The sequence below is a fragment of the Kogia breviceps genome, chromosome 10, assembly GCF_026419965.1.
Source record: "Kogia breviceps isolate mKogBre1 chromosome 10, mKogBre1 haplotype 1, whole genome shotgun sequence".
In the NCBI taxonomy this organism is placed as follows: domain Eukaryota; kingdom Metazoa; phylum Chordata; class Mammalia; order Artiodactyla; family Physeteridae; genus Kogia; species Kogia breviceps.
Window position 1 is genome coordinate 48,051,806 of NC_081319.1, and position 20,485 is coordinate 48,072,290.

General features: G+C 42.5%; 2 protein-coding genes across 2 annotated transcripts in view; one reads left to right on the top strand and one right to left on the bottom strand.

The window, feature by feature from the left end:
- Nucleotides 1-5,439: 5,439 nt before the first annotated feature.
- Nucleotides 5,440-14,067, bottom strand: KIAA1143 (KIAA1143 ortholog). Its single transcript, XM_059077431.2, has 3 exons — nucleotides 13,886-14,067; nucleotides 10,419-10,563; nucleotides 5,440-9,491 (listed from the first exon to the last, which is right to left on the bottom strand). Exons 1-3 carry the CDS (start codon nucleotides 13,991-13,993, stop codon nucleotides 9,274-9,276), a joined length of 471 nt encoding a protein of 156 aa, XP_058933414.1. The 5' UTR covers nucleotides 13,994-14,067; the 3' UTR covers nucleotides 5,440-9,273.
- A 110-nt stretch (nucleotides 14,068-14,177) lies between these two features.
- KIF15 (kinesin family member 15) overlaps nucleotides 14,178-20,485 on the top strand; it is a 79,701-nt gene continuing 73,393 nt past the window's right edge. The window contains exon 1 of the mRNA XM_059077260.2: nucleotides 14,178-14,274. Within this exon, the coding sequence (XP_058933243.1) occupies nucleotides 14,256-14,274 (19 nt within the window). The 5' untranslated portion in view covers nucleotides 14,178-14,255. The remainder of the gene's footprint in view (nucleotides 14,275-20,485) is intronic.

The following is a 20,485-nucleotide window of genomic DNA, read 5'->3' on the forward strand; positions in this document are numbered from 1 at the left end:
AAAAAAAAGTAACTATGATTATTATGTTACATCTTGCTATTTGATTTAACATAAGGATTTAGTCATACTATTACAGACTTTCTATAAACCTCATTTTAATGGTTGCCTAACACTTTATTGACCTGCTCATAATTTACTGACTTGTTTCCCTTCTGTTTGTTGTTTAAATTAATGCCATTTTTTCTTATAAATCAGCTAGTCCACTTAGTGCAATGCTTGACACATGGTATGTGCTCATGTTAGCTAGAAAAATTATTAACTCAGCAGTGAAACATGTTTGTATATAAAGCTTTTTCATCATTTAAAATTATTGCCTTAGGATTTTCAGAAGGTATGATCTTTAATTTTATTTTTAAAATTTCATTATTTTTTGACTAGACAGTAGAAGCTTATGGTTTAAAATTATAAAAGCACAAAAGTTAAACAGTGAAAAGCCTTCTTGCCAGCCACCCCAGATAAAAAATATTATCAGTTTCTTGTTTTCCTTCCAGATATAGATGATTATAAACAAGGAAGCATGTTTCCCTCCTTTTTCTAAAATAGACTTTTTAAGAATAGTTTTAGGGGACTTCCCTGGTGGTGCAGTGGTTACGAATCCACCTGCCAATGCAGGCGATGTGGGTTCGAGCCCTGGTCTGGGAAGATCCCACATGCTGCAGAGCAACTAAGCCCGTGTGCCACAACTACTGAGCCTGCACACTAGAGCCCGTGAACCACAACTACTGAGCCCACGCACCACGATTACTGAAGCCCGTGCACCTAGAGCCCGTGCTGCGCAACAAGAAAAGTCACCGCAATGAGAAGCCCATGCACCACATGAAGAGTAGCCCCTGCTCGCCACAACTAGAGAAACCCCGCACACAGCAACAGAGATCCAACTGCAGGCAAAAATTTAAAAAAAAAATTTTTTTAAAAACAAAGAGTTTTAATTTCACAGCAAGATTGAATGAAAAGTACATGGAGTTCCCACATATGTACAACCTCCCCATTATCAATGTCCTGCACCAGGGTGATGCATTTGTTACAGTCCATGAACCTACACACTATGAACTGAAAATTCATAGTTCAAGTTAGGGTTAACTCTTTTTTTTTTTAATTGAAGTATAGTTGATTTACAATGTTGTGTTAGTTTCTGGTGTACAGCAAGGTAATTCAGATATGTATGTATATATATATATATATATATATATGTATGTATATATATATATATATTCTTTTCCATTATGGCTTATCACAGGATATTGAATATAGTTCCCTGTGCTATACAGTAGGACCTTGTCGTTTATGCATTCTATATATAATAGTTTTCATCTGCTAGTCCCAGACTCCCAATCCATCCCTCTCCTGCACACCCCCCTGGCAACCACAAGTCTGTTGTCTATGTCTATGAGTGTTTCTGTTTCATAGATAAGTTCATTTGTGTCATATTTTAGATATCACGTGTAAGTGATAGCATATGGTATTTGTCTTTCTCTTTCTAACTTACTTCACTTACTGTGATAATCTCTAGGTCCATCCATGTAACTGCAACTGGCGTTATTTCTTTTTTAATGGCTGAGTAATATTCCACTGTGTGTAAATACCACATCTTTTAAAAATATTTTATTTATTTATTTATTTATTTATTTATTTATTTATTTATTTATTTATTTTTCGGTATGTGGGCCTCTCACTGTTGTGGCCTCTCCCATTGCGGAGCACAGGCTGCGGACGCGCAGGCTCAGCAGCCATGGTTCACAGGCCCAGCCGCTCCGCGGCATGTGGGATCTTCCCGGACCAGGGCACGAACCCGTGTCTCCTGTATCGGCAGGCGGATTCTCAACCACTGCGCCACCAGGGAAGCCCTATTTATTTATTTTTTATACAGCAGGTTCTTATTAGTGTTTTATACATATTAGCCTATATATGTCAATCCCAATCTCCCAATTCATCCCACAAATACCACCTATTCCTGCCACTTTCCCCACTTGGTGTCCATATGTTTGTTCTCTACATCTGTGTTAAATACCACATCTTCTTTATTCATTCATCTGTAATTGGACATTTAGGTTGTTTCCATGTCTTGGCTATTATAAACAGTTTTTCTATGAACACAGGGGTGCATGTATCTTTTTAAATTATAGTCTTCTCTGGAATGGGATTGCTGGATCACATGGCAACTCTATTTTTAGTTATTTGAGAAACCGCCATACTGCTCTCCATCATGGCTGCACTAATTTACATTCCCACCAATAGTGTAGGAGGGTTCCCTTTTCTCCAACACATTAGGGTTCTCTTAAGAGTCATGCATCTTATGGGTTTGGATAAATGTATAATGACATGTATCCACCATTATAGTATCATGCAGAATAGTTTCACTGCCCTAAAAATCCTCTGCTCCACCTATTCATCCTCACCTCTTCCCAACCCCTGACAACTACTTATCTTTTTATTGTCTCCATAGTTTTGCCTTTTCCAGAATGTCATGTAGTTGGAATTGTACAGTATGCAGCCTTTTTAAAAATTTTTTATTTTATTTCTTTATTTTTTGGCTGTGTTGTGTCTTTGTTGCTGCACGCAGGCTTTCTCTAGTTGCAGCGAGTGGGGGCTACTCTTCGTTGCGGTGCGTGGGCTTCTCATTGCAGTGGCTTCTCTTGTTGTGGAGCATGGGCTCTATGCGCGTGGGCTTCAGTAGTTGTGGCTTACGGGCTCTAGAGTACAGGCTCAGTATCTGTGGCGCATGGGCTTAGTTGCTCCGCGGCATGTGGGGTCTTCCCAGACCAGGGATTAAACCCGTGTCCCCTGCATTGGCAGGCAGATTCTTATCCACTGTGCCACCAGGAAAGCCCCTATGCAACCTTTTTGAATTGTTTTTTTTTCACTTAGTAATATGCATTTAATTGTCTCCATGTCTTTTCATGGCTTGATAGCTCATTTAAAAAAAAATTTTCAATTAATTAATTTATGGCTGCGTTGGGTTTTCGTTGCTGCATGCAGACTTTCATTGCAGTGGCTTCTTTCTTCGCAGAGCATGGGCTCCAGGTGCACAGGCTTCAGTAGTTGTGGCTCGCAGGCTCGGTAGTTGTGGCTCGCGGGCTCTAGAGCACAGGCTCAGTAGTTGTGGCACACGGGCTCAGCTGCTCCGCGGCATGTGGGATCTTCCCCAACCAGGGCTTGAACCCGTGTACTCTGCATTGGCAGGCGGATTCTTAACCACCTTGCCACCAGAGAAGCCTGATAGCTCATTTCTTTTTAGAACTATATAACATTCCATTGTCTCGTTGTACCGCAGTTTATCCATTCACCTACTGAAGGATATCTTGGTTGTTTCCAGACTTTGGCAATTATGGATATAGCTGCAATAAACATCTGTGTTCAGGTTTTTGTGTGGACCTAAGTTTACAGGTTCTTTGGGTACATACCAAGGGGCGCAATTGCTGGATCACGTTTAGTTTTTTAAGAAAGTGCCAAACTGTCTTCCAAAGTGGTGACCATTTTGCACTCCTACCAGCAATGAATGAGAGTTCCTGTTGCTCCACATTGTTGTTAACACTTGCTGTTGTCAGTGCTCTGGATTTTAGCCATTTTAATACGTGTGTAGTGGTAGCTTATTCTTGTTTTTATTTGTGTTTCCCTGATGACATATGAGGTGGGGCATCTTTTCTATGCATATTTGACATTTGTATATTTCTTTGGTGAGGTATCTGTTGAGGATGTTTCCCCATCTTTAATTGGGTGTCCAGCTTCCATTGCCCACAAGTTTACAGAGAACCTTCTCTGGGAGGTAGACAATACTGCCACAGTTGCACCAGAGACCCAGCTTGACTTGTTGGCTCAGGGAGAGGCAAGGGCAATGGGAAAAGTGACTCTGTGCTTCCATCTCCTCAGGGGCCCAGGGTAGGAGGGGAAAAGTGTAGTTGTGCACAGCTGGATTGGTGTAGGGAGAAGGCTGGGAAGGACTGCGAGTGTCAAGGCAGGACAGACGGTTTGTGTTCTAGGACCCCACACTGCAGATTCATAGGATCCAGACTTTGGAGAGAATGGAGGCTGTGATGGGATGAGGAGCAAGAGAAGTTACGGCTAGACTTGGGAGATTTGGGGGGAACAGCTACACGAATACAAAGTTTGGGGTCCCATCCTGCAGCTGAGGAACTTGGTCAGCTCTCCCCCAGCAGCTCCTGGGAACAGGACTGTGCTAGCTGTTGCCAGTCTCTAAGGAAACGTTCAAATCAATGATGATAACTCAATGGTCCCTTCTGTCCCAGCTTCTGTGACCACATATGCCTAAATCACGTTAAACTTGGGGCTGCCATTAGCCTAGAATGATTGTGGGGCAATGGAGTATTCCTAACCTCAGGCCTGGACAGACGCCTTCTGTCTAGCCTTTCTCCTGTCTGAAAGACTTCATGCATAACTTGGGAGAAGCAGTAAGTTGGTGGGAGTAGATGTCAGTCAAAACTGTTTCCATAGCAGTGTGAGGCTCAGAAAGCAAGAACCTCTGGAGAGACCGGGGAAAGGGCCACAGAAGTGGGAGCTTGAAAACTCAGAAGACATGTGTCTTGCTTCCTGATTTGACTGCATTGCCCTGGTTATCTTGAGCCATGCAGTCAGATATGATTGCATTTTGCACTGTTTTGTGACAAATGTTAAAATACCTTTGACCCTTACAAAGTGGCAGAGACTTTCTCAGGAGTTGCAGGACTCCTAATGAGTGAAAGAAGAAATCCCGTTTACTCCAATAATACCTAAAACTGCACTGTCTAATGGAGTGGCCACTAATTACATGTGGCTATTTTGTTCTTTTTTTCTTTTGGCTGCACTGTGTGGCTTGTGGGATCTTAGTTCCCTGACCAGGGATTGAACCAGGGCCCTCGGCAGTGAAAGCGCTGAGTCCTAACCACTGGACCTAACCAGGGAATTTCCTACATGTGGCTATTTAAGCTAGTTAAAATTAACAGAAGGAAAAGTTCAGTTTCTCACTCACTCTAGCCACATTTCCAGTGCTCAATGACCACATGTGGCTAGGGGCAGCAAAGCTGTAAAACATTTCCATTATTGTGGAATATTCTTTTTTTTTTTTTTTTTTTTTTTCCCTCGGTACGCGGGCCTCTCACTGTCGTGGCCACTCCCGTTTCGGAGCACAGGCTCCGGACGCGCTGGCTCGGCGGCCATGGCTCACGGACCCAGCCGCTCCGCAGCATGTGGGATCCTCCCGGACCCAAGCACGAACCCGTGTCCCCTGCATCGGCAGGCGGACCCTCAACCACTGCGCCACCAGGGAAGCCCTGGAATGTCCTTTTTTTTTTAAAACATCCTTATTGGCGTATAATTGCTTTACATTGTTGTGTTACTTTCTGCTGTATAACAAAGTGAATCATATTGTAGAATATTCTGTCAGTGCTGGCCTTGATGTTTGGCTTTCCTAGGCAATAAACTTCAAAATATTTTTGGACGCTGATATAGATTTGATGACCTTTTATTTTGACGAGTAAGCACATTAGATTAACCTGCTATTTGTTATAACCATTATTTCATAAAATAAAAACCAGAGATAAGAAACCTATAATCTCAGAATAAAGGACTTCTTCAGAAGAAAGTATAAATGGGCATCTTTGCACTGACACTGACAGAGAAGCCCTGGAGCCTGTATTGACATTCCTGTGCCATTGTCAGCTTGTAGGATTTGGGCCTCTTTAGTACTGCACTTGAGCCCTATCCTTGAAAAGGGCATCAGGAAGGCCCTAGGGGATCTTCTCGGCCTTTGGAAAGTGACGTGCCCTTCTCAGTGCATCATGTAAGGAGGTCATGATGTCAGTATGACTTATTACTGGCAATGTTACTTTGATCATTTAGATAAGGTGATATCTGCCTGGTTTTCCACTGTAAATGACTTGTTTTCCTTTTGTAATCTCTGCTGGAGATATACTTTGAGACTATGCAAATAGTGATTTTTTTCAGCGTATTTCTGGCCACTAATTTTGACATCTTTTGATGAATCTTTCCAACACCACTTAGGTATTTGTTTACTATGACCTCTGTAACAAACTATCACAAACTTGGTGGCTTAAAAGAACAGAAATGTATGCTCTCAGAGTTCTAGAAGCCAGAAGTTTGAAATCAGTTTCATTAGGCTGAAGTCAGGGTGTTGGCAGGTCTGCACTCCCTCTGAAGACTTTTGGGGAGAATCTTTTGTTTCTTCCAGCTTCTCGTGGCTGTGAGCATTCTCTGCCTCTCTTCACATTGTCCCGTCTGTGTCTAATCTCTGTCTGCCTTTCTCTTACAAGGAAATGTGTGATGGCTTTTAGAGCCTCCCCAGATTATCCAGGATTTCCAAATGGTGATTTTTTCTTTTTTAAAAAATTTTGTTTTATTTTAGCCTGCATTGGGTCTATGTTCCTGCGCACGGGCTTCGTATTGCAGTGGCTTCTTTTGTTGCGGAGCATGGGCTCTAGGCGTGTGGGCTTCAGTAGTTGTGGCTCATAGGCTCTAGAGCACAGGCTCAGTAGTTGTGGCACACTGGCTTAGTTGCTCCGTGACATGTGGGATCTCCTGGACCAGGGCTTGAACCCGTGTCCCCTGAATTGGCAGGCGGCCTCTTAACCACTGCACCACCAGGGAAGTCCCCCAAATGGTGATTTTTTTTCTATTTCCATCATTCCTCCTACATTTATTAATTGGGATTCTACTGCAAGGAAGACCTGTCCCTTCTCCTTCACGTGTGTCCTTTTGACATGCCCCCATTATTCTTAGAGGACCACCTTACTTTTGGGCACAAGATGTTCCAGGCTTGTCCTTTTACTATTCCTGCCTCAGCCCTGGGATCACATTACTGGCCTATTTGTCTAGCCCTGCTCATATGGTCCATTTCTGAGAAGCAAGGGGATAGTTTGTGAGGGAAAAGGACTAGCCTCTCTTCTCTGGCCCCAAAGTCATTCACCTTTCTCTGCAATTAACAGGACCCACTGTTCTTAGAAAGCAGTTTACAAAGGTGAAGCAATTTTCTTAAGGCTGCTTAGCAGATGTCACCTGCCAGCCTACCTTGGTCTTGGGCTTTCGTCATGAGATATGCTTCCTGGCTGGTAACACTTACACTTACATTGTTAGAAATATCAGCTACAGTAAAGAGTTCATCAGTATGATAAGTTTCAAGATTTAAGATCTTTTAAACAGTCTTTCATGTTACTTGTTTAAATTTTGTTTTATCTCCCTTATAGTAGGTTTTGTCAGTATTTCTCAAATTCGAATGAGCATCAGAACCCTCTGGCAGACTTGTTACAGAGAATGCTGGGCCCTACACCCGAAATTTCTGATTCTCAGGCAAGGCCTGCAAATTTGCCTCTTTAGGTTTTGAGGGGTGCTGATGCTGCTTGTCCACGATCCACATTTTGAGAACCACTGGCCTGTTAAAAAAAAAAAATTAAACACTCATTTATTCTAACTATATTTATTTTGCTCTTAATATGTTAGGTTCTATTCTGGGTACTGAGGATACAGAGGTAAGACAAAGTCCCTGCCCTCAAGACTCCCACCTGTAAATGCTAAGACATACTAAAATTTACAGTAATTAAAGCAGTGGGGTGTTGGTACAAGAATAGATATAGCAATGATACAAATTAGAAAAAACCCTGGCTTGTTACAAGTGAGTATACATTAAAGATAGTACTAGGAATGGCTTCGGGACTAGTTTGTCTAATTTAGAGAGCCTATTTCAGGACTCACTAGCCCACTCACATGAATCACTTCTGAGGATTCTTTACACTAGGTCTTAAAATGGCTGAAAGATAGATGTGGCACCAAATTCATAACATGGAATCTGAAATTCCTAATTTCTGGCTGGTGAAGAATGGGATCTTGACAAGTCTCCAGTTTTGGTTGACTTGCAGTAATGAGGAAAATTATTAGGTAACATGAAAAACAGTTTAGCTTCCCTGGTCAATCAAAGAAAATGCCAGTTAAATATAACTATTAAACACCATTTTCAAAGCATCAAATTGAATATATCATGGATGAGGTAAGGTGGGCTATTGTAGATGGTATGAATAAAATGGTAAAAACCACCTAGAAAGCAATGTGATAGAAAGCACGAAAAGCTTTAGAAATACTCAAATACTTTGATCTAGTAATTCTGCTTCCAGCAACTCATTCTAAGGAAATCATTAGAAATACACTTGGAGGTTTCTGTGCACACACATTCTACCACTGTATCATTAGGCTGCATGTAACAGAAACCTGACAGAGGCTTAACTAAGAGGGTGTTTATCCTCATGTATCAGGAAGTCCAAGGCTAGTACAGCAGCTCCTCCAGGCATGCCATCACAATCCAAGCTCCTCGAGTCTTTCCACTGTACCACCCAGAACAAGTGGCTGTCTTCTTCATGCCCCAAAATGGCTCTGGTACTTCTTGGTTTCATGTTTGTGCTCCAGGCAGGATGGAGAGAGGACAAAGGTTCATGCTTGCCAAATCTGTCCTTTTGTATCAAAAAACCTAGTAAGCAGACTTCCACTTGTATTTTTTTTTAACCGTGTAAACAATAATAGTCACCATGTGATTCAATAGATCGTAACGTGTATCATGGTCACCTGTATTAGATCCTTACTTGTTCAAGATCCACTTGTATCTCTTAACTTACCAGAGCCGTCACATGGCTACCCTTAGCAGAAGCTGGGCAAGTACTGGTAACCAGGCACATGATCATCTCCCTCATCCAAAGTGAGGTTCTGCTGAAGAGGAAGATAAAACACAGGATCTGTTTAATTACAAAATCCTCTGTAGCTATTAATGTCAGGATTTTGAATTTTACTGACCTAGAAAAATGCTCATGATACAACGTCAAGTGAGAAGCAGTACTGAGAACATACAGAATACAATCACAATTTTGTTTAGAAAAATATAATTTACATACACACACATCCCACACACAGGAAATAACAAAATGTTAGTGGTAGTTAATGTCTAGAGAGTTAGCAGTTCAGGTCAAAAGGGTATTGATGGATAGATATGTTTTATCTTACTGAATGTTTTCTGTATTTTCTAAATTTTCTCCAGTGAACATGTATTATCTTTTTTCTTTTAATGTTTTATTTGTATTTTTTGGCCACACCATGCAGCATATGGAATCTTAGTTCCCCAACCAGGGATCGAACCTGTGCCCCCTGCAGTGGAAGCATGAGGTCTTAACCACTGGATAACCAGGGAAGTCCCTGAACCTGTGTTGTAACAGGAAAAGAAGATGTTATTTAAAAAATACTCCATATGTTCTTAAAGAAGACTAAGTCCAAAATATTTATTTACACTTATTCATTTTCATCTTCATTGTCAAAAGAAAGGAGGCTACTATTTTTGATTTGCTTTCGTGAGTTTTTTTTAACTGAATCCTGCTTATTTATTTCATCTTCTTCATTTGTCTTCTTCTTTTTTGAGCTTGCTGTTAAACCGGAATATTTTTCATCTGAGGAACGCTTGACTGGTTTTCGATACATAATTCTTCCATCAGATGAAGCTGGTTCTTCATCTGCAGCAAAAAACAGAGTTAAACAACTTTCTTTCTCTCGTTATTTTGACTTTATCGGAGAGTCAAAACAGCAAGAAAATCTCATACGGTATTTATGGATGTCCTTGAGTCAATTCAGTTTGGTCTTCTCCACTGCCTCTAGCTATACAGCCACAAGACATGCAGTCACTTAATAAAAACTCAGGTACCGAACAAAGTATTGTGTAATATTGCCAGTCCCCAATTCATTACAATCAGACTATATATATATATATATATATATATATATATTTTTTTTTTTTTTTTTTTTTTTTTTTTCTGTACGCGGGCCTCTCACTGTTGTGGCCTCTCCTGTTGTGGAGCACAGGCTTCAGACGCGCAGGTTGAGCGGCCAAGGCTCACGGGCCCAGCCGCTCCGCGGTATGTGGGATCTTTCCGGACCGGGGCGCGAACCCGTGTCCCCTGCATCGGCAGGCGGATTCTCAACCACTGTGCCACCAGGGAAGCCCCAGGCTATATTTTTTAAGTATTTTGAAAAACAGTTGTTTGGAACTCCAGCATTTCCTACTAAAGCAATGTAATAAATACTACAAATAATGAAAAAAATACTATATAGCATACCACACTTCAGGCATTAATTAAATACACCTCTGTTGACTAGTTTGTAAACCTAACCAGGTATTTTTTTTAAAAAACAGGATGTTTTTACTTAAATTTGCACTTAATCCTTATAACAGCCCAATAAAGTGGGCACAACTTGTCCCCATTTTACTGATGAGGTAACTGAGGCTGAGAGGTGAAATAACTTGTTCAAGGTAACACATCTGGTAAGTGTTAAAGCTAAAGTTTGAACCTAGGACTGTCTCCTTCAAACATACCATACCACTGTATAAAATGATTTCATACCTAACTCGTTAAGTTGGTAGAAAAACCAGCTTTCAGACATACCTGCTCTGGCAGCCTTTATTTCTGTTTTAATTTTCATGACTTCTTCAACTGATAGGTCTCCCTTTTTTAAAACCACCACTTGGGGCTGTTCATCTTCTTTGTCACTGTGATCACCATCTTCACCTGGAAGCTGAAGCTGGATTCTCTAGGAAAAAACACAAACATAACATTTCAGTTGCTGACCTTGAACTAAATACAACCACTGTCTCTGTGAGAAACTGTAATTACTAGAGTAATTACAGAGTGAGAAGAGTGAGAAGGGTAACTTTATTGACTAAATGTGTTTGGCAATGAATTTTCAAGTAACTCTTGAGAATCTAACCTCACCAGAGTAGGGAAGAGGTCCACCTGCCAGTTATCCTGGGGTGCCTGTCCAAGGGAACTGTTTTCCATTTCAGCAGGACCCCAGCTTGCAGTTCCTGATGTCAGGGGCCCTCTGCTTCATGTTCTGCCAGCATTCAGTCTACTCAGGGTAGTGCTGACTACAGCAGTTCTCTCTGCTCTTCATCAACCCTTTTCGTTTACATCTCAAAGTGTGACAAAAAATAACCACCACCAAAGTACAGAAAACGGCAAGTAAAAGGTCCTCCTTCACTTACTTCTGCTCTTTACCCCCTTTCAGGAGCTTGTTTGGTGGGTATCCTGTTATTCTAAGTGTACAAAAATATGGAGGTATAGAAAACATTTTGTATACAAACAAGACACGGAACATACTACTATATGATTTGCTTTCTTATTTTTATTTATTTTTGCGGTACGCGGGCCTCTCACTGCCGTGGCCCCTCCCGTCGCGGAGCACAGGCTCTGGACGTGCAGGCCCAGCAGCCACGGCCCATGGGCCCAGCCGCTCCGCGGCACGTGGGATCCCCCCGGACCGGGGCACGAACCTGCGACCCCCGCATTGGCAGGCGGACCCCCAACCACTGCACCACCAGGCAAGCCCTATTTTTTTATTTTTATTTTTTTGCGGTACGTGGGCCTCTCACTGTTGTGGCCTCTCCTGTTGCGGAGCACAGGCTCTGGACGGGCAGGCTCAGCGGCCATGGCTCACGGGCCTAGCCGCGCCACGGCATGTGGGATCTTCCCGGACCGGGGCATGAACCCGTGTCCCCTGCATTGGCAGGCGGACTCTGAACCACTGAGTCACCAGGGAAGCCCTCTTTCTTTTTAAATTATGAAATTTCCCAAACATAAAAAAGTACAGAAAATAACAACAGAAACCATGCACTGACTCTACAGGTGCAACAAATGGTAGTATTTGGCTAGTTGGCTGAGATTTTTAAAAAATGTCAAACATCATATAAGCCCCACTCATCCAACTTTTTTACTCAAAAAAATCTTTGCACAATGCCTTGAGATACATATGGCATCATCTATTTTTAAAAATCACTGCCCAGTATTTAATTATACATATGGTTATCTCATGGTTTATTTGACCAATTCTTTGTAAGTAAAAATTTTGGTTGTTTATAGTTTTTTTCTACTATAATAAAATTTTTGCACATGTTTTTGTTCACTTTTGCAAACTTGTACATAGATAAATTCCTCGAATGGAAATGCTAGGTTGAAAGGCGTGCACACCCACCACACATTATTCAAAAAGCTTGTTAGTCCACCTCTCACAGAGCCTTCCTTGTCTTCCAAGCAGGGCAACAAAACCCTGCAGGATCTGGCCTCAGTCAATAACCACGGCTGTAATCTTAAACTATAAACTATAATTATATAGTGATTTCCCATGAAACTTTTTGTTAACAGATTCCTAGAATGATTATACTGCCAAAATGATTAAGAGTGAAGTTGGTTTCGCAAACACAGGAACCTGGGACATCTGTCTGCGGAAAAGTCTGTTGATCAAATGTGTTAGCCCGAATGACTGATATTAATTGGAAAGCTTCCCCGCCCCACTCCCTGAGTTCTCCTAAGATAGCATTCTAAGCTGCAATCTTCAGGGTGTTAACTAGGCACACACATGATCATCACTAGGACCTGAAGCAAACTATAAAATTAGGTCCATATTCTCATTGCTGAAACCATATCCCTTTTCTCAAACCTCATCCTCTTTGCCATCGTCACTGTTTTTGGTCCTGGGGACCAGTCACTCCCTGATCATGTTATCTCTATCCAAACATACTCCTTGTTGCCTACTGAATAGTTCATATGGCCTCACCTCCATCAGTCCCTCAATCACTTCTAAACACAGTCCGTGACTATCTCTACACCTTTACCCATGCTGTTCCTTCCATCTCTACCTGCTGACTTACCCATGCTCAAGATTCAATCTAAATGTCCCTTCCTCCATGAAGCCTTGCCTGACGATAACCAGTCATCTAACCAATATAACTTGTCACCTATTACTTGGTGCCACAGGCACTGTACTAGGAAAATATAGTGGGATTAAGATACTTAAGAGTGCTCGATTTAGTGGCGGAGATACCCAAGAGAGCAAGTAGTTGCCATGCAGAATGATCAGTATTGCAGATAAGATGCGGATAGAGTGAAGAGAAGAACAGAGGAGGAGATACTGTCTGGGGGAGGTTCAATGGGCTTCACTGAGGTGGTGACCTGTGAAGGCTGCGATGAGGCAGGCAGGAAGGTGTTAAAGAACAGGGCATTTTGGAGATCCATCTCTTTGTCCTTTCAGAGCCTGGCCCAGTGCCTGGCTTTAGCACATACTCACTGGATTAACTGCACTTAAGTCAATCTTGTGTCCTACTAAGTGACTTGAGAGGTGGGTCTTTGTGCAAGTGCTAGACACAACGTGCTAAATAAATTCTCTATTTCTCCACACATGCCCTAAACATAATAGTCTCTTTCTATTAAAAAAGGTAGGGCAGATTCTGATGTGAATCAGTTCGGGTAGGAGCCTGGCGGGGCTTAGAAGTTGCTTCCCACCGATCCCCGTTTCTAAACTATCCAGGTGTGGCTCCTTCCTGAAGCTCCTCTTCTTCTATTGAGATCCAAGATATTCAAGGTTTTTGCTTTCCGTTTTTGATTTTTTTTTTTTTTTTTTGGTGACAACAAGCACAGAAGTAGATCTAGGGCATTCCGTAAGGATGTTCCAGACTCAAGGCTTAGAATATCAGGGCATTTGATCGAGTGGCCTCAGTTTCTTTAGCTGAAAAATGGGACGATGCTACCACCCACACTGCTAACTACAGGTTATGGGATAAGCAAGTGAAAACGAAGAGAGGAAAATGATCTTTCTTAACCGTCTACCAAGGACGAGGCGCTTTACCTGCGTGAAGTCATTTTCAAGAACACAGCAGCACTGTGAAAACGACAAATAGCTTCCTGGGCGAAAGAGGCAGTAGTTGTTTGAAGATGACCAGCCTGGGGTCCGAGGACACTCGGACTAGGGGGCGGGTGCGAGGAGGGACCCATCAGTATCTGGCCTCCAAGTCAAGCCAGAAGCTGGAACTGGCGGAGCGGGCCGCATTTCTGCGGTAACGGGACTGGCCCGGGCTCACCTTGGTTTCTACCGTGGGCCCTTCCTCGTAGCCGATCCGTTCCTTGAAGCGGGCCAGGAACGCCGGCTCGGCTGGCCGCACGTACGACACCTGGTTCCGCTTGCTCATAGCCGCGCTACGGAAAAACCGGATTCCCCCCAGCCGCTTGGAGACTGTACAGAGGCGACGGCGCGTACTCGTGACGTCACGTCGGCACCGCCCCTGACGCAAGGCCTGTCAACATGGCAGCCTCCGTGCTGGCGTCAACGTCCGACCTGAGCGCCAAATTTAAATTCGCGGCCATATTGAGTGGGCGGAATCTCTGCGCGCGGCTGGACTGGAAGTGAGGGCAGTCTGTCCGTCGGTCTCGGGATCGAGGGGTGAGGGCACCATGGCGTCCGGCTGCAAAAGTAAGTGAGAAGCCCAGGCTTCGTGACCCCGTCTCCGCCCCCAAATACGAGCTTTCCTGCTGGGCGGGAAGGGCCGGAGCGGACTGAGCGGCGGGGGATGTTTGAAATCTCCCTCTGTCTCTCCAAGATAATACACTAATCGATCAGCTCTCTTCCCTTCCGTCTATGTGTTGGGCGCACGCTACGAGCCTGGCGCAATTCTAAGCTCTGGGGCTGAGCAGAGAACCGGAACCGAGCCCTCATCCAGGCGCTTGACTCCTAAGCGACCTGCTGGTTTTTCCCTCCCGTTCTCGGTCCTGCCGTTTCGTCGCTGGCCTCTTCCCGAGTCCGGACCCGGGCTGCCTCTCTAAGTGTCTTCGCCTGAGGATCGGCCCCAGCTCTCACTACCTTCTGCGTATTTCCACAATACTGACTTTCCTGAAGGGAAGAACTTATTCTTGTTTCAAGCATGTCTTTCTCTTCTGGAGGATCCGCTGTGGACTCTCCTTAGGTAAGGGACTTTTAAAGCACAGAATTCAGTAGTGTCTTTATATTCTCACAGTCCCTTTTTTCTTCTCCAGGAGACTCCTTCAATTTCTTCCTTTTTCTCATGGAAGGGAGCCTGTCATTTTTGCTTTTGATAGACCGTTCAATTTTACTAATTTCTTGGTCCTTTGCTGTTCCTGTATACGTGCCTCTTACATCGCCTAACCCTTTAAGGAGTCTTGGTTTTTTAAAGCTGATTTTGAGCTGATTAGATGGATCTTTGTGAATGGTAACGAGGCGATGCCTGTGTTAGAAGATTGAAGAAATGGTGAATTTTTGGTGTTTGAACCTTTCAATAACGTTAATGCTTTTAGCTGTCAATTGCAATTCTTCCTGATATGCTTGTTGTTTTACTTACCCTTTAGGTCCATCATAACATTAACACCTCATTATGCTCTCTTTTCCCATCTAAAATGTTCCTTTTCCTCCCCCATTTTCAGTATTCAGGAAATATTAGCACTCAAATTGGTACGTTATTGGAGCAAAATGTTGATCGCGCTTTCTGCACAATCACAGTGTTCAGTAAATCTGGACTCAAGCAAGAGAATTGATGTTTGTGATATTAGAGCATCTGTTTATTTAATGGAAAGTGACATATGTATGTGACTGTGTTAAAGGACTCTGTCCTGTCTATACACTTCAAGAAGTGATGGTAGGGTTTCCCTGGTGGCGCAGTGGTTAAGAATCCGCCTGCCAATGCAGGACACGGGTTCGATCCCTGGTCTGGAAAGATCCCACATGCTGCAGAGCAGCTAAGCCCATGTGCCACAACTACTGAGACTGCTCTCTGGAGCCTGCGAACCACAACTACTGAGCCCATGTGCCACAACTACTGAAGCCCACACTCCTAGAGCCCATGCTCCACAACAAGAGAAGCCACCGCAATGAGAAGCCCACACACCGGAACGAAGACCCAACACAGCCAAAAATAAATAGATAAATTTTTTTAAAAAGTGATGGGAGCAAGGGTATTCACAGCTCCCCTTTATGATGGTGGTGATTTCCTTGGGGAACTCTCCTGCTCCTTTAAGTTTGTTAGCAAAGTTGAGGTTGATGACATCCCAGGTAAGTGCATTCCCAGCAGTCTAGAGACCGGGAACATGAAGTGGGAACATAGGGAAGGAGAGAGCCCATGTAGTGCTCCCTGCAGCTCTTACTTTTGTGCTCATTTCTTGTGACAACACTGGCACCATGGGTTGCTGACTGAAATCAGAGAAATGAGAATGTGAAATAACCCTCATGAAATTGACTGAGGTTAAGAGTCCCTTTCTGAACTTAATCATATTTGGTTAGATGATCCATAGCTATCTGGACTGCAGAGTAAGCATCTAAGGTTTGTTTGTTTGTTTGTTTTTATTGAAATATAGTTGACTTACAATGTTTCAGGTGTACAGCAAAGTGATTCAGTTACATATATATTTTTTATTTATTTTATTTTATTTTCTGATTGTGTCATCTTCCTGCTCTGAATTCTTTTTTTTTTTTTAACTTTAAATTTTATATTGGAGTATAGCCAATTAACAATGTTGTGATATGATAGTTTCAGGTGCAGGGCAAAGCGACTCAGCCATATGTGTGTGTGTGTGTGTGTGTGTGTGTGTGTGTGTGTGTGTGTGTGTGTATCCATTCTTGTGGCGAGCATTGCCCTCTGAGGAAGGCGCCATTAAGACCCTCATAAGCCTCAGGGCCCGACTGTACTCTCGTTGGTATGCATCCTGGACTTTATGGTATGAACGTAAAAAAGGAGATGGCCTTTGGCCAGATCGCCCCAGGGACCTGCTCAGTTAATGGGAGTCCCTGGTTGTTCCCTAAAGCTAGGAAATGCAATCCTGGAGGGGAACTTGGTGCCTTTATGGAACAAGCGATAGATTCACTGATGCAGATAATGCAGATAAGGTGGCGATTAAGCCGAGAGACGGTAAACCTGCTTAGTTCCACAGAACAAAGGTTATGCAAAGTTTCTACTTTACATTGACTATGCAAAGTCCCTGCTTTAGGGGTATATATATGGCTATGCTTCGTTATTAAATTTGCCTTGCAACCATCAGTTGCTTGTGCCCTTCTGATCCCATACCTTGTTGCGTTCAGTTCCCTACCCCCTCTCGTCGATTGTTGCTGCACTTTGAGGACCCGCCGCGGCTGGCGGCACATTCTCCCCCAAACTCCCCTCCCATCCAGGTTGCCACATAACATTGAACAGAGTTCCGTGTGCTATACAGTAGGTCCTTGTTGGTTATCCATTTTAAATATAGTAGTGTGTACTTGTCAATCCCAAACTCCCTAACTATCCCTTTGCCCCACCCTTCCCTCCTGGTAACCATAAAGTCGTTCTCTAAGTTTGTGAGTCTGTTTCTGTTTTGTAAATGAGTTCATTTGTATCATTTCTTTTTAGATTCTGCATATAAATGATATTCTCCTTCTGTCTGACTTATCTTCACTCAGTATGACAATCTCTAGGTCCATCCATGTTGCTGCAAATGGCATTATTTCATTCTTTTTAATGGCTAATATTCCATTGTATATATGTACCACATCTTCTTTATCCATCTAGTTGCTTCCATGTCTTTGCTATTGTAAACAGCACTGCAATGAACACTGGGGTGCATGTATCCTTTCGGGCCATGTTTTTCTCTGGATATGTGCCCAGGAGTGGGATTGCAGGGTCATATGGTAGCTCTTATTGTTGAATTGTCTATTTCTCCCTTCATTTCTTGTCATGTATTTTGGTGCTTTGTTACTAGGTGAATATATATGTTTGTTATTTTTTTTTAAGTAATTAATTTTATTTTTGGCTGCATTAGATCTTCGTTGCTGCACACGGGCTTTCTCTAGTTGCAGCAAGCAGGGCCTACTCTTCATTGTGGTGCAGGAGTTTCTCATTGCAGTGGCTTCTCTTGTTGTGGACAGTGGGCTCTAGGTGCGTGGGCTTCAGTAGTTGTGGCTCTCAGGCTCTAGGGCGCAGGCTCAGTAGTTGTGGCGCACGGGCTTAGTTGCTCTGCAGCTTGTGGGATCTTCCTGGACCAGGGCTCGAACCCGTGTCACCTGCGTTGGCAGGTGGATTCTTAACACTGCACTACCAGGGAAGTCCCTGAGTATATGTTTATATCTATTATCTTCCTGGTAGTTTGACCCTTTTGTCATTATAAAAAATGTTCTTTATCTCTAGTAACTTTGTTTTAAAGTCTGTCTGAAACTTGTATAGCCACTCCTGCTTTCTTGTGATTGCTGTTTGCATGAGATAATCTTTTTTCATCCTTTTACTTTCCGTATGTTTATATCTTTGAATCTAAAGTGTGTTTCCTTTAGATAGTATATAGTTGGAGCATGTTTTTTCACCTTAGTCTAACAATCTCTGCCTTTTGATTGGGTTGTTTAATCCATTCACATGTTGTTATTGATTTGGTTGTATTCACATCTGCCATTTTACTTTTCATTTTCTATGTGTCACATGTTTTTTATGTTTCTCTGTTCCACCTTTACTGCTTTTTTAAAAAAATTTTTTTTGGATTATAGTTGATTTACAATGTTGTGTTAGTTTCAGGTGTACAGCAAAATGAATCAGTTATACATATATATAATACATATATCCACTCTTTTTAAAATTATTTCCCCATGTAGGCCATTACAGAGTATTGAGTAGAGTTTCCTGTGCTATATAGTAGGTCCTTATTAGTTATTTATTTTATATATAGTAGTGTGTATATGTCAATCCTAATCTCCCAATTTATCCCTCCCCACCTGTTACACCCTGGTAACCATAAATAATTTGTTTTCTACATCTGTGACTCTATTTCCATTTTGTTACTGTCCTTTTTTTTTTTTTTTGGAGGGGGGGTGACGCCACATGCAGGATCTTAGTTCCCTGACCAGGGATCGAACTCGTGCTCCCAGCAGTGGAAGTGTGGGGTCCTAACCACTGGACCACCAGGGAACTCCCGGCTTTCTTTTTTTAAAGTTTTTTTTTTTTAATGATTGCTCTAGGGTTTAACATATACATCTTAACAGTGTCAGCTTTTATTTTTGGCTGCGTTGGGTCTTTGTTGCTGTGCGCTGGCTTTCTCTAGTTGAACGGAGCAGGGGATATGTAGCTTTATTCCCTTTCACCCCCTTCTTTGGTATTATTGTTAAACAAGTTACATCTATTGTTAAAAACCCAACAATACATTACTTTACCATCTTTAGTCATTTCCTTAGGCTATTACAGCTTTGTTCCTACCCACCTTCTTTGTGGTATTATTGGCAAATATACATGTTTCTATATGTTGTAGGCCCAACAATACATTATGTACATATTATTTTATACAATTGTTCTTTAAATCAAGTAAGGGGAGGAGAAAACAGGCATTTCTTTTGTTTTTTATAATTACATAATCACTGTTACCTGGTGCTCTTTGATTGTTTTCATGTAGATTTGAATTTTACTGTCTGTGGTCACTACTTTCAGGCTGAAGAACTTCCTTTACTATTTCTTGTAAGGTGGGCCTTCTAACAACAAACTCTCTAATTCCTCTGGCCTCTGTTTCTGCTGAGAGTCAGTTGTTAATCTGATTGGGGTTGTCTCATAAATAATGACCCAGCATTTTTACTATGATGTATCTGTGGATCTGTTTGTGTTTATCCTTCTTGGAATTTGTTGAACTTCCTGGATGCGTAGATTGCTTTTCAACGAATTTGGGAAGATTTTGGCCATTATCTCTTTGAATTTTTTCTGTTCTTTCTCTTTCTTTCTCCTGATACTCCCCATTTATGTATGTTGGTATGCTTAATGACGTCCCGCATTTCTGGGAGGCTCACTTCACTTTTCTTCATCCTTTTTTATCTCTGTTCTTTGACTTTATAATCCCTATTGATTTATCTTAGAGCTTGCTTGTTCTTTATTCTGCCAGTTTAAATCTACTTTGAGCCATTCAAGCGAACTTTTATTTCACTTGATACACTTTTCAACTCCAGAGTTTCCATGTTTCTTTTTTATAATTTTTCTTTATTGATATTCTCTATTTGATGTGGACATTGTCCTCATACCTTCCTTTAATTCTTAATTTTGATTTCCTTTAGTTCTGTACCTGTTTATAATGGCTACTTTGAAGTCTTTTCCTGACAAACCCAGCATGTAGGCACTCTCACAGGCAGTTTCTGATGCCTGCTTTTTTTCTGGTTTATGGATCATACTTTCTTGTTTCTTTGAATTCCTTGTAATTTTTTTGTTAGAAACTTGACATCTTAGATAATATGTTGTAGCAACTCTGGGTACTGGTCTCCCCATCCTCTAGGATTTATTACTTAACAGCAAGAGGAGAATACCGGGATCTTTCCCAAAGCAGTCTCTCCCTGAACAGCAAAATTGGGGAAGTTTTAAGCTAAGCATACATATTCATGAAGGGACTTGATTGAACTGAGGAAATTTAGCATAGCGTTGGGGCAAAGGTCGACAGAGTCCAAGCCTTAGTCCATAGAAGTCTGGAGGGTCACCATCGTAATTCCATCCTCCACCTGACAATGGGCCTTAGTTCCTGCCGAACTTTTTTTTTTTTTTGCGGTATGCGGGCCTCTCACTGTTGTGGCCTCTCCCGTTGCAGAGCACAGGCTCTGGACGCGCAGGCGCAGCGGCCATGGCTCACGGGCCCAGCCGCTGCGCTGCATGTGGGATCTTCCCGCACCGGGGCACGAACCGGTGTCCCCTGCATCG

Coding starts and splice junctions, on each gene's coding strand:
- KIAA1143 (XM_059077431.2), bottom strand. CDS start 13,993: ATGAGCAAGCGGAACCAGGTGTCGTACGTGCGGCCAGCCGAGCCGGCG. Junction 10,564..13,885: donor GGCCCACGGTAGAAACCAAG/GTGAGCCCGGGC, acceptor GTTTTTTCCTAG/AGAATCCAGCTTCAGCTTCC. Junction 9,492..10,418: donor AATAAAGGCTGCCAGAGCAG/GTATGTCTGAAA, acceptor TTTTTGCTGCAG/ATGAAGAACCAGCTTCATCT.